The sequence below is a fragment of the Chironomus tepperi genome, unplaced genomic scaffold, assembly GCF_022539635.2.
Source record: "Chironomus tepperi strain 1889 unplaced genomic scaffold, CSIRO-AGI_Ctep_v1 contig_414, whole genome shotgun sequence".
NCBI classification, from domain to species: domain Eukaryota; kingdom Metazoa; phylum Arthropoda; class Insecta; order Diptera; family Chironomidae; genus Chironomus; species Chironomus tepperi.
The window spans coordinates 548241-562190 of record NW_027226536.1 but is presented as its reverse complement, the minus strand read 5'-3'; the positions used below and the strand labels follow the sequence as shown (position 1 = coordinate 562190).

General features: G+C 28.3%; 1 protein-coding gene across 9 annotated transcripts in view; it reads right to left on the bottom strand.

The window, feature by feature from the left end:
• Positions 1 to 1240: 1240 nt before the first annotated feature.
• The window catches only part of LOC139097151 (sodium/potassium-transporting ATPase subunit alpha), a 71796-nt gene continuing 59086 nt past the window's right edge, over positions 1241 to 13950 (bottom strand). For 8 of the 9 annotated variants that reach the window (XM_070648931.1, XM_070648934.1, XM_070648935.1 and 5 more), the window contains 3 exons: positions 3202 to 3376; positions 2667 to 2899; positions 1241 to 2597 (listed from right to left, as the gene is read on the bottom strand). In XM_070648931.1, coding sequence (XP_070505032.1) covers positions 2477 to 2597; positions 2667 to 2899; positions 3202 to 3376 — 529 coding nt within the window. In that variant the 3' untranslated portion in view covers positions 1241 to 2476. Of the gene's footprint in view, positions 2598 to 2666; positions 2900 to 3201; positions 3377 to 8589; positions 8685 to 13950 lie in introns of all 9 variants that reach the window. The other variant, XM_070648930.1, reaches the window with a different exon arrangement.

Here is a 13950-nt window from a genome sequence, read left to right as displayed (position 1 = left end):
AAAAAAAGTTAACGAAAAAAAAATATATAAACACAATGTGTTCGAAGGACGGGGTAAAAGATTTTTTTTTGTTGCAATTTTTTTTTGCATTTAAAAACAATTTTTTTTAAACATTTTTTTTTTTTTTGGGAATGAAAAGAATCATGTGTGTATGTGTGTGTATATATGTGTGTGTTTGTGTTGTTTTTTTTATCTGAATATGTTAATTATGCATCATTTTACATTTTTTTAGATTTAATTCTTTTTTTATCTCCTTAATATAGACTTCTTTTTATATATTTTTTTCAAAAAAAAAAGTAATTAGCTACTCTTTTAGTTCTCGGCGGTGACAAAAATTGTTTTTTTTTTTACTTTTTTTCTCGGAAAAATTTTCTAATGCAATTTTTAAAACTGAAAAATTAGGAAACAATATAATATATAAATTCTTATCTATTTCATTATTTTTTTCTGGCATTTCTACTATTCATAATTTTTTTTACTTTTTTTACTCATTATTATTATTTCAGTTAGCATGTTTCATGTCTTATAAATATATGTTTATATATCATCATCAGTAGTTGTAGTAAAAATGATGGATTTTACAAAAAATAAGAATAGAAAGAAAATGAGGAAAATTGAAGACAATTTTATCCCGAGCTGGACATGATGTTTGTGGCTGTCGTGTAGCTGCTTCGATAAAGATGCCTAAATGTCCATCAATACCCTTACAGACAATGAGCATACTCGCTTTAATGAGTATACTAAATCAATATAATTGAGGATGCTCAACTCATGGGCATGCAACCTTGTCTGTTCGGGAAAATTGAGGCAAGGATCATCAAGCTGACATCAACATTGCCTGCATAATTTACACTAATCAACGGTCAAGGTCATTCAATGTGATCTGCCCCTAGTGCTTATGCAATACAACGTAATTAGACATAAAGTTCTAAGCAACAATAACAGCAACCATCAAGAGCTACTCGGGACAAGAGACAAAATGAAAAATGGACAAACTGATTATGAAAAAATTTAAAATTTTCTCTCATTTTTTGTAGTTTTTTAGAGTTTTTTTTTTCCTTTTTTAGATTTTACTTTTTATTCATCAATGATAAAATTGGGCAATTTTTTTTTTTTATAGATTCATTATCATAAATTGCTGTAAGAAACATCGCTTGCGACGCATGCATACACACACTATCTATTAATTAATAGTTATATTTAAATTTAAATATATTTTTTTTTATACTTTTAATCATCATTGTTTATTTAAATTTGTGTGACTTTTATGGAGGGATGCATAGGAGTCAATGTCATGAATATGCTGAAACATGTCTCAGCATTATCCACTTCATCAACTGCCAAGCTTGAACAGTCCCATAAAAGTACACCACCTCAATTTCTATGTTTTTTTTTGTAAATCATTCATCTGTTCTTGTACATGAAATTTTTTTCTAATTCTGATAAGATTCTCCGACACAACAAAAAAAGTTTTATTTCCCATTTTGTTTTTCCTATTCACGTTCCTTATTAACATCCAACGCAGCATTTAATTGCGTGGATTTTGTTTTATTTTTTTTTTTTTAATTGTTAAACTTTCTCATTTTTTTTAAGATGCAATTTTTTTTGTTTTTATTTTAAGTTCTTCATTTTTAAACTGATTTTTTTTTCATTTATTTTTAAAAAAATATGAGAATATGTTTTATTCAATCTTTTTTTGTTTTTAATTTATTTTTATTTAAAATATAGAGACAGAAAAGTTTTTTAAATTTTTATTCAAAATAAAGTCACAAAAAAAGAAAATTTTTAAAAATTTTTCCCTAAAACTAAAAGAACAAAATTAAAAAGTTGAGAAAAGAAAATTTGGATAATTTTTTGAAAAATTAGGGGGGAAAAAGTGGAGGAAAGAATGACTTTTTCTTGTGTGTATGTGTTTCTTGTGTTTAAATTACACATAATTTATTATTTTTTTTTTCACTTCTCTAAATGTACTATTATCCTTTAATTATTTTTATGTATTTTTTTTATTCTCGCGCGAAAGAAGTTTTTATTTTTAATTTTTTTGTGGTTGGTTTACTTCCATCATCAATCAATGTTTTTTTTTTATATATATTCTCTTGGTGGGTTGTGGGCAAGAAGATAAGAAAAGCATTTTTTTTACTTCAACTATATGTCAGTGTCCAGCGCGTGTAGCAATCATCATAATTAGTTATTGATAATATTTTTTGTAATAATTTTTTTTTTCTTATTAATTTTGTGGCAGCAAAATACATATGAATATGGTTTTTTATATTCTTACATCTCACTTTCTTTCTTTCTTATGTTATTTCATCATCAACTGCTATTCTGGTTTTTGTTTTTTATTTTTTTTTCCCTCGCACACAATTTCCCAATTACTATTTTTTTTTCTCATTTAAATTATTATTATTATTATTAATTATTATATCATTATTATTATTTCTATTACTATATGTCGTCTCGCTAAGATGTTATATGTTTAATAGTACGTTTCTTGCTCCAACCAACCACCAGGATTGCGTCTTAAGTAGAAGCGACGTGTTTCGTCATACAAGAAGATTGCCAAGCTGAATGGCAATGCTGGAAGCCACCATACGAATCTGCAATGGAATAAAATTTGTCTCATTAGTTACACATTCTCAATATCCAATAGGTTCAGCTATACTCACTTCAATGGATACATGCGGAGACCCTTATCCATTCCTGGTGTGTATGACAAGATGGCGGCTAAGATTGTTTCAAATATGAGACCAAAGTTCAATGCCCAATTTCGCATTCCTTGATGGAAGATTGAATTACGACGGGTCTTACAAATGATGAGATCAGCCCATTGTACAACGACAATTGATACGAAGAAAGCTGTATGGCATGTGAATTCTAAGGTCTTACGATCGCGGTATGTCTGGTGAGTAAATTGGAATAGATTAAATTATGTTGTGGTGTGGATGATGATTTGAGGAATAGGATGAGAATGATTTGAATATTTTTGATTGAGAACTATGCAGCTTGACCCTAAAATAGACCCAATTATGATAAATCCATCGACATCTCATCCAAAAGCAGCACAACATTTGATTCTAAAATTTATATCCCCTAAAGCTCAACATAAAATCCATAACGGAAATTGAACCCTCAACGACCCAAATTTTTAGATCAAAAAATATCAAATATCCTCACATCCTCAGCATCCTCGATTAAACTTACCCATTCTTGACCATATGAATCTGTAAGATCATTTACGGCTTTCGAGTCCCATTGCTTACGAATACCAAACAATGTCAAAGGCAAGAATCCATTTTCAGCCATGATGACGAAATATACGAAGAAACCAGCAGCTGCTTGAATCATACCAATTTGACCGTATGCCATTGAAATAAGTCTGTTTGTTATTTCAACCAATAAAACATTTTATTTAGCGACGACGGAGGAGAAAAAAACAAAAAATAAATTTTGTCATATTAGATTTAATTTTGCCATTCAATGCCAATGATAATATTTGTGTAATGAAAGTCTCTCTCTAACATTTTTTCGAGGACTAAGGATGAATTTTGTCATCTTCTATTGGAATAATAATATTGACATGAGTGTTTGTGTATGTGTGTTATTTACAACATTCGTGTGTAATTTGATTCTTATAGGAAAATTCATCCTCATCATCAAAAAAATATCCATCAAAAATATGTGATATTTAGAGCAGATTTGCAAAACAAGGGGTTGTCACAGGCAAAAACCGTACAAATTTTTGATAACTTGTATGGCTTTTTTTGCAAGATCATAGACAAAACCTTACAAATTCTTAATAATGCGCATGTTTTCTTACAAAACCATACAAATTATCAACAAATTGAATGGTTTTGGCTTGTCACATAAAAAAAACCACACAAATGTCCAAGAAATTGTAAGGTTTTTTGCTAGGTTCCAACAAAAACCATACAAATTAGGAATAAATTGTAAGGTTTATGCTTGTTCCTTACAAAAAACCATACAAATTATCAAGCAATTGTAAGGTTTTTATCTATGCCAGATGCATGTTCTGCACTTCTAAATTTTAGAGAGACTTTCAGTATGTTTAATTGTTTTGTTAATATATTATATTCATAAAAATAGAGATTAGTGTTCTTTTTATAGTTAAGTTTTTAGGGAGAAGAGAAATATTAGCCCAAAAACAGCGGTTATTACAAACAAAAATCTTAAGAAAAATTAGTAGTTAGAGTTAAAAGTATAAAAGCATGCAAATTGTGCTACCATTACCAAAAATAAGCATGAAAACCTTATAAATAAATGTGAAAAATTTAAGAAAAAAATAAAGCAATAAATTTACAGTCATAAAAGTTATTATAAATAAATGAAAAAGCTTCATTCCAAAATATTCTGCAATTAAATGAAATATAAAATTTTTTTAAGGTATGAGAATGTTTTTTTCGTATATTTTTTTAATACGGAGTAAGCGTCTCAATCAATGACTCTTTTTTTTACAGCTCCTTGTGATATTAAAGAATAAATTTCCTACCTTCCATTCGTATCCAAAAGCATATATATATACATAAAAATCTATTAAATATGTTTTCATTAATACCAATTCGTTTAAATAAAAATAAATTGATATCATGTGAATATTGATGATATTGTGACATACTTCTCAATTCAATTTTATGATTTATCATTGATCGTTTCTTCTTATTTGGAATAAAAATGCTTTAATGCGAGAGAACATTGTGCTTGTGTTTGTGCTGACGCAGATGCATGGACAGACTTCCTTCATGACAACAGAATTGAATTGTGAGTGATTAAGAATTCATAAGGAACATGATAATTCAGTTTGTTTTGAAGCATTAAGAGGTGTTAACGAAGCTTTATACTCGTTTTAATAAAAATATTTTCTGCCTGAACAGAAGTGATAAATTTAGTTATTGTTTAAAATTAGACGACACTAATCGATTTGTGATGTATTTTCTGTATCAATTATTTTATTTACACGTGGAGATTTGTTCTAATCGCGTGAAATTGCAGAATCTATTAATCTTCTCTTTCTATTGACGCGAAACTCTAGTCTTCTCTTTCTATTGACGCGAAACTCTAGTCTTCTCTTTCTAATTGACGCGAAACTCTAGTCTTCTCTTTCTAATGACGCGAAACACTAGCTTTCTCTTTCTATTGACGCGAAACTCTAGTCTTCTCATTCTAATGACGCGAAACACTAGTCTTCTCTATCTACTGACGCGAAACACTAGCTTTCTCTTTCTATTGACGCGAAACTCTAGTCTTCTCATTCTAATGACGCGAAACACTAATCTTCTCTATCTACTGACGCGAAACACTAGTCTTCTCTTTCTACTGACGCGAAACACTAGTCTTCTCTATCTATTGACGCGAAACACTTGTCATCTCTTTCATTTGACATTAAATATTTTAAATCAATAAAAACTAAAATAAACATCATCAATAAAGTCATTAAAAATTCATCAAAACTTTACTCAACCCTTCATTGATTATTCTACCTTTACCTTCGAGGTAAGAAGCAAAAATTTTCTGTTTGACATGTCCACGTGTCGTTCTCAATACAGTATATTGATAGAATAAATATTGACAATTTTTCCAAGAAATCTATCATCAATTTACGTCGTCCACAAGCATCATTTGTTCATCTCACAAAAAAATTCATTCCATAAACCATCAAAGATCATCATAAGCCATTATACATAAAAATGATTTTTTTTTCGCATATTTTTCTATATTTTATGAATTTTCCAATTGAAGTAATTTGATGTATTTGAAGGTATTTTGTATATATGTGATTATATCTCTAAATGTCGAATTTATGTTGTGACTGTTTCAATGTTGTTTTATTTTTTTTTTTTGAGGTATATTTTGTCATTCGCTACACATAAAAAAATGCTCTGCTTGTTCCTTGACATCATATGACATCTACATCAAAAAATGTTGATTTTTTTTTTTGTACAACGACACTAAAAACAACTACAAACATGCAAAAACGCATAATACATAATAACAACAACATTAACGTATATATAAACTAATTTCTGTCAATCTATGCTCCCTAATAGCTAGATAAATGTGTATATTTCAAGTTTCAATGGGCATTTATCTACGATTCTTGTTTATTCAATCACGATAACATTTTCATCACAGTTGATTCACATTTCATTCCATTTAAAATTAAAAATAAATAGAATAAAAGTATATAGACATCGATAATAACAACAATAAGGTGACAACTGTGATGAAAATGGATCAAATGCTTTATTGACGATTTTAATATATTTATTTGCTGTCCACATGAAACGACATAACGTTAAGTCCACACAACAACAACTTTTATTTTTAAATTTTTCTGCCATTATTTTTTTACATTTTTTAAACGTAATTTAAGAGGCTCTTGGGGAGATCCACTTTACATATTTATGGATACTTTACTGTGTGTGCTATTCCATAGAATATACATAAAGCTAATAGCACAATAACACAAAATATAAGCAAACAATGGGAATAACATTGAGAATGATAAGAGAGACGAAGATAATTGAATGAAATTTGAGGATGAAAATCATCAATTGATTTTTTATTCTCGAAGGTTTTGAAGTGATCTCTCTTTTCTCCTGTAGAGGTTCTTCTTTTGCTATGTTTGTGTATAGCATAGAGGAATTGAAAAAAAACAAAATTATTGAAGTGGAATTTGAGATACTTTCTCTTGTGTTCTTTGTTTTATAGGGGGGATATTGACTTAAAAGTTTATGGTTGAAGGTTTAGAAGGATATTTTTCATTTGGGATAGAAATGGGATTGAAGTCGATTGAGAAAATTTGAGAATTTGAAATTTAAATCGATGAGCTGAGTATGAGTGTTCTCAAATTGGGAATATACTGGTATGAGTTACCCGAATAGCACTAGTCGGTTAATCGTTCTAAAATCTGGTACCACGTCAGCGTGACTCTGTCATGGATAGCAAGTCAGAGTCACACCGACTCAAAGCCAGACTTTGGATTGATTAACCGATTTCCTGTATTTTGTGTTGAAAAATCTGAGCTTTTTAGCTTAAAACTGATGACAGATTTTCTAAAATCGTGTCTTTTAGACTGTGGAACAGTAAATTGAGGTTAATTGCTTAGTATAAAAACTAGATGTGAAGTCAGAAAATCAAGGTGTGATGCAAGCATGCTGCAGATTGATCTAAAAGGCCTTTTGTAGAGAAGTTACATATATTAGATTGCCCTGTGCTGAAGTTATTGATCAATTAAGGGACCTGAACAGACAATGAGCTTGCAAAGCGCACGCTCATTATGATAAGCATGCTCATTGTCTATTAGAAATGAGTTACATCAAATTTTATACATTTTTAACTTTGAGTGTTGAAAGAGCAAATTGTCAGACCGAAGTCCGCCATTGGGTCTACTTCAGGCGACATCTATGGGAAATCATGAATCACAATTGATCTGTACAGCCTGCAAAGTAACTAAGCAACTAAATAACTTTAGATCAAATCTAAATTCATCAAAATTGTCCTCTAACATACTCAATCTTCCACCTTTCGACATCACATGACATTCTTGACATAGATAAATATTCAAGACAATATTAAAATTAGCTTAGAAACGAAGAGCTCAAAAAAAACTCTCAAATATCAGATTTGAGTTCATCTCTTTTTCTTCTTTTTTCAATCGACTTCATAGTCCCCAACTTTTCAAGATCTCTCAATGAGTGTTTAAGATGTGATGATATTAACACAAAAAATTTTGTTTTCTTGGCAATTTTAAAACATTTTTCTTTCTTTTCTTTTTCGTTCAATTCACAAATTAAATTTATGATTTAAAAACAAAAAAAAATTTACATTTGCGATAATTCTTCTCATGTCCAATTTGAATTTCAAAACACCATCCAATGAATGCAAATCGACCACATCAAAAAAATCACAGAGAACAAAAAAATATAAAACAAATAAAAATAATTAAACCGCACATTTAAAGCACCAAATAAACACCAATTTTGATATATATAATTTTGAGGGATATTCTCGGTTTTTGTCATGTCATTTTTGCGACATTTTCAATTCATATCCATATTTATAAAAAAAAAAAAGTTAAAAAATAATAATCGGATTAAATTAATTTTTGGTTTTGGCGGAAACATTTAAATATAAATTTAGGGGGGTAAGTGGGGGTTGGGGGTAGGGGTCATTTAAAAAACTCCAAATAAACCTTCTTAATTCTGCGTGAATTGACATTAAAATGACTTTAAAACTTATTTATATAATCAATAAATAATTAGGAAGGAAGTTTGGAAAAGTCAACATTGACTTGGTAACCGTAGGAGACATCCACAAAAAAGAAAATAAGTTCTTAAAGTCATTTTTTTTTAAATAAATAAAGAAATACATAAAGAAATTTGTGATAAGGCCGGTAAAAACATAGTTTAACTTTTTTTTGGTTTGTTCCTTGCAAAATCCATTTACAAAAAAAAATCTACCAACAAAAATACGAACTTTTTTCCCATTTTTTCCCAAAAAGATTTTTTTAAAAATCTTTGCATTTTTAAATACTTTTTTTTAAAAAATGCATTTTTGTTTTAGTTTTCTGACCTGCGATTTACCAAGTTGTCGCGATATGGATCTCGTGGTTGACGTTTCATGATATCACTCTCCGGTGCTTCATATGCTAGTGAAATAGCTGGTACCTTTACAACACATAATAACAATAATAATGATAAGAGGAAAAAGTGTTGAAAATGTTTTTTTAACTATTTCAGAAAGATTTTTTTTTATGTTCTTTCAGTTAATAAGATTAAAAAAAATTTAATTAAATGTAAAATGATAAAAGAAGAAGAAAAATTAATTATTAAAGAGAAGAAAAACAAAATTAATTTTTTGTTTCAAGTTTGAATCTAAGATTCATTTTTTTTGGTTCCGCTTTTTTCTTTTTCATTCTTTTTTTACTACTTTCTCTGCTTTCTTTATTATTTCGCTGGGATTCTGATAATCTCTCGTCCTTATGAAACTCTTCTTTTTGGTCTGTAATAAAATGCAACCCAGATTGAGATTCTTTTCTTTTTAGATGAAAACTATTGTCCTTCATATTACCATAATGAGCGCTTTTTTTTTGTAATATACTTAATGGGTTCTTAAACTCTGGAAGATTATCTAGTTCAAAATTAAATTTTTCTGGGTCTAATAAATGAGATTAAAGTATTATTTGAAGAATTAAAGTCTTATATTGAGGAATAAGAAATTAATTTAGTTGAAAATGCAGTGAATACAGATTTAAATGATTAATTCAAATATGAACTACGTAATGATCACATGAATGTTATAAAAAATGGAGCGTAGCCAGAAAAAAACTTGAGTATGTATGAAATTGTTGAAAATTATAGATATTTTAATTAAAGATGAAAGAGTATGGAAAAAATTTTTACTGCAATTTTTAATTTGTTACTTGAAATAACTTTAGTATTAATGAAAAAATTTGTAATAGTTTTTATTATTGTTGATAGGGATCGAAATGCCATTTGGCAAGTGTTTTTAGCTTTTCATCAAATAACGCCTGACAGAGAAAATGTCCAAAGTTTTTAAGATTGAGGATTGGAGGAAATACTTTGGTTAAAATTTTGGAAGATCCTGGACTTTTTTTTACGAAAAACACTAGTGATTGAAATAATTCCAAAAATGAGAAATGGTAAGGGATCTGACTATCAACCTCACTTCCCCTGAATAAGTTGCTAGCGCCTGGATAATCCATGTTTCATGTTTTTTGACATTTATAAAGATTGTCTATTGTAAAATATGTGAAGCTCGTGTGTTACCGAAATAAACTATAAGCTCATGTGGACAAGGCCTTAAAAGGATCCAAAAATTTACTATACAATTTTCAATTAAAATCCAGTCCATTTTAAAACTTCCTAATTCATTAAATCCTCATCAAACTTAAATTACCAGAGAAAAAGAAATCCACAAGAACGAGATCTACCTGAGATTATTATATTCCCATTCAGAATCCCTAACAATCTTATTAATAGAACACATTTCTTATTAGAAAAAAAAAAATCACGATTATATACAGTTTAAAAGAAACTTGTAAAAAAAAAGACAGTAAGAAAAAAAAAAGTATACAGCGACAGTTGACTATGTAAATCATCAACATCTTTCATCTACAATTAGTAATAATTATATCTAGCATACACTTCATAATAATATTAATAACAAAAAATTTGTTCTCATTTCTTTTTTTCAATTATTTTTTGTACCGTTTTGAATGAAAAAAATAATTATAGATGTAGCAATAGTAGTTTCAGTCATATCTACAATAATTATTTGTTTACACGAATTACAATACGAATATTTTCATTATTATTTTAAATGTTATTCACACCATCATAAATCAATCAATCAATTAATTAATTAATTAGATCGCTTAAAGTATTCTAGATAGAGATAAACGATAAAAAGGTCCATTCGTAGGTATTTTTCTCTATATTCTATTTACACACAGACAAATTGTCAAGTCATTGAAATATTTAAGAGTATATAGAGGGTAGAAACTATAATTTAATAAAGGAAAAAAGACAAAAAATCGATAACTTTTTAAATAATAATGAGTTGCGTAAGGAGAAAGTTTTTTTTATAATCAAAATGGCGCTTTGAGAGCTCTCAGGTGAGAATCTAGAGGAATATTAAAGAATAAGTTTGAATATTGAATATGCTTCCTATGGAAACATTATGGAAATTTGATATAAAATCTAATTAAATATTTGAATCAATTTATGGGAGTTTTTGAGAATTTCTAATAGTTTAAGGACCGGTTGGGGGTGCGCAGTTGGGGGTAGTTTAGTTGAGCAGCGCTTTTGAATAAGAAAATAGTTGAAAAATTAGAAAAAAATTGGAAAATTTAGAAAAATATTCGAAATTTACAAAAATGTTAGAAAATGTAGAAAAAAATTAGAAAATTTTTGAAAAATGTTTAAAATTTCAGAAAAAGACTTTCAATAACCTGAAAAAAGTTAACAACTTCAACAAATAAAATTTTCAATATTTTAAGACTATTTTCATCTATAACAAATAAATCCACAAGACTATAACAATTGTTTTTTGCTTTAGAAAAAAGGTTTTTTTCAAATTATTCTATTATTATTCTATCCAAAGTGTAAGGTGTCATATCTAGTTCGATAAATGTCAAATAAAATATTGTGAATCGAATATCGTTGAGTTCTTTTTGCCAATAAAAATTATATATCTACAAGCACTATGCTTAAAAATTTTAGATTTGCTTTCAATTTTAAAAATAGAAAAATTATTGTTTTTTTGTCACTACAAAGAAGTTCATAAATGCATTTTTAGTTTAGTTCTGGGAATCGATATAAAGAACATATAAATAAACAATATGTATGAATTGTTAATGTGCCGAATAATAAATATAAATGCATATATGTCATTAAAAAACAACAAGACTGATAGTCATAATATTAACTTTCAGCATTTTTGCCTTGTCCATAATAGTTTCAGTACGTGATTGAATGTATAATGAGGTAAAAAAAAAAATTCAGTTGTTTTACTTAAAAGTATTAATATCGATGTTATTATGTTTGTAGTTAGACGTAGAATTGTGTACACTGGAAAAATTCATAATTTATAAATTGGAATGAGAAGGACAGTCCTTCAATTATTTTCCATTATATTTTTAATGCGACGACATTTCCTTTGCAGTTTATTCCATTATCTTATGGTCTCTCTATTGAGTTGTATTTTTAAAAAGTAATTATGTAAATTAAAAATTAATATAAAAGGAAAATATAAATGGAAATAAGAGGGGGGAATGATGAATTGCAGTTGATATTTTTTTTGGTGAATATACTAAATGAAATGTTGAATAAAATTTTCAATTCATATCATCACAAAAATGTATTTCTTTATAAAAAAAGATAAAAAAATTACACTTATATTTGTTTTTAAAAGAAAAAAGTTTGAGTACTGTGGAGTGAAAGGTTGGAGGATTTACATTATTCTCATAATTCTATTCTAAAAATAATGTCAGATTAAGTGTTGTTTTTTAACTTCCAAGAGCTATTTAAGCTGTTATTAACATTTCATCCTTGAAAATTTCTAAAAAAGTTCCTAAGAAGCACTTCATTTTATAGTCTATAATTATTAAAATCGACTCGAGTCTATTCATACTTGATCATCTACGAAGGATATGTATCTACGACTACCAGTCATAGTGACCTAAATTTATGAAAAAAATTATTTTTATGTCACTTGGGAAATTTTCCAACTGAATGAGAAAAACTACATTAATTTCTTGTAGTAATGGCTATGAGAATCATTAACTGGTGTGATTTGTAAACTGTAATTTTCATAATGACTTATGGATTTCTTAGACTCTATATTGTAGCAACATTAGATAGTTTGATGTCAATTGACTCTATCTGGTAGTGAATCTAGGGCATTTGATGCTTTGATGAGAAGCAGAGATGTATGTAGACTCGGATTTTGTATGGAAAACTTGACTCAACTCGACATGAGTTCTAGCATTGATGAAAACTTAACCAACCCTCTCAGTTGATCGCTATTGATTTTTCCTATCTTATTCAACATTAAGACAGCTTTTTGAAGATTCTAAGTCAAATTTCATCAAGAACACTAATAGAAACTAAAACTTATGACTCAAATATTGAATCTGTTTCTTTGATCCAGAAACTATAACAACTTATTATCAAAAGCACTCAATTTAATATCTCACTAATCTTATCAAAAACTCTCTTGAATGACCCAATTTTTCAAGTATTAAACCTGAAATCAAATCAAATTGGATCAAAGACAAAGAATTTTGAAATGTTTTGAACAATTTAATCTTCAAGAGTTCTCGAACAGATCAACCCGTTCGCCAGTGCATCGTTACATTGTCGTGCTGACAGTATGCATTACATGAACAATAATTTCAATTTTAAGAGACCAAACCACAGGCTTTTACAACTTAATGCCTTACCCTAACGGCATTTCAAACCGTTTTTAATTAAGAAATCGCTGCACAAGCAAAAATCTCCCCAGCCCTTCAATCCACAGTTCTAAATGTAATAACGTTGAGAATAAAATTAACAAATATTATATAAAACAAGGATAAAAGAATAAATTATAAGGAATTTTTTAAAAATAGACATTGAGACTAGCATTACATTCACAATAATAAAATATAAATTATTAATGCAATGACGACAAGCACTTTAATTATTAATAAATAAAAGTTATCAACACTTATATAAGATTAATAAACTGTTTTTCTTTTGTTCCATTTGCATTGTTTCATTTCATATTCAACCACCATGCGAATGCGAGTGCGCGGTAGTTTATAAGGATTATGGTTTTTTCATATCGAAAGACAATAGCCTGACGAGGTCACAACATATTTTTCAGTTTTTTGCAAAATTCGCTTTCGAATGTCATCGTTTACATATTTATGACGCGAGACTTTGAAAACTTACCTTCAGAAAAAAATTGACATAATGAATTCTGAGTCATCGGATAGATTATTAATAGAATTACGTACTGCATTGATATGTTCAGAGTTTTTTGAGCTTCAAAATTCTTTCAGCAAAAGAATTTGAAGTTTGAGAAAAGTTTGTTGATTGAAATTTGTATAAATTAAATAATAATGTATAATAAGAACAATGTGATAATGAGTAAAACACATCAAGAGAAAATTCAGCAAAGTGATATAAAGATTTTTTTTAAAGAAGAGAAAAAAATGAGCAAAATATTTTGTTTTGTATGAAAAGATTTTCAAAAATAATGTTTTCGGAACAATTTTATCAAATTTGGAGCTTTTAGAATGAGTTTTATAAGAGTTTTTGGATCGGCTTATTAGGGATAGTATCCTAGCTTACTAGAAGCTACCCCGGAGCAAATTTACTTGAATGCACTCAAAGGCGTCTTTAATCGGAACTACCTCGGAACGGA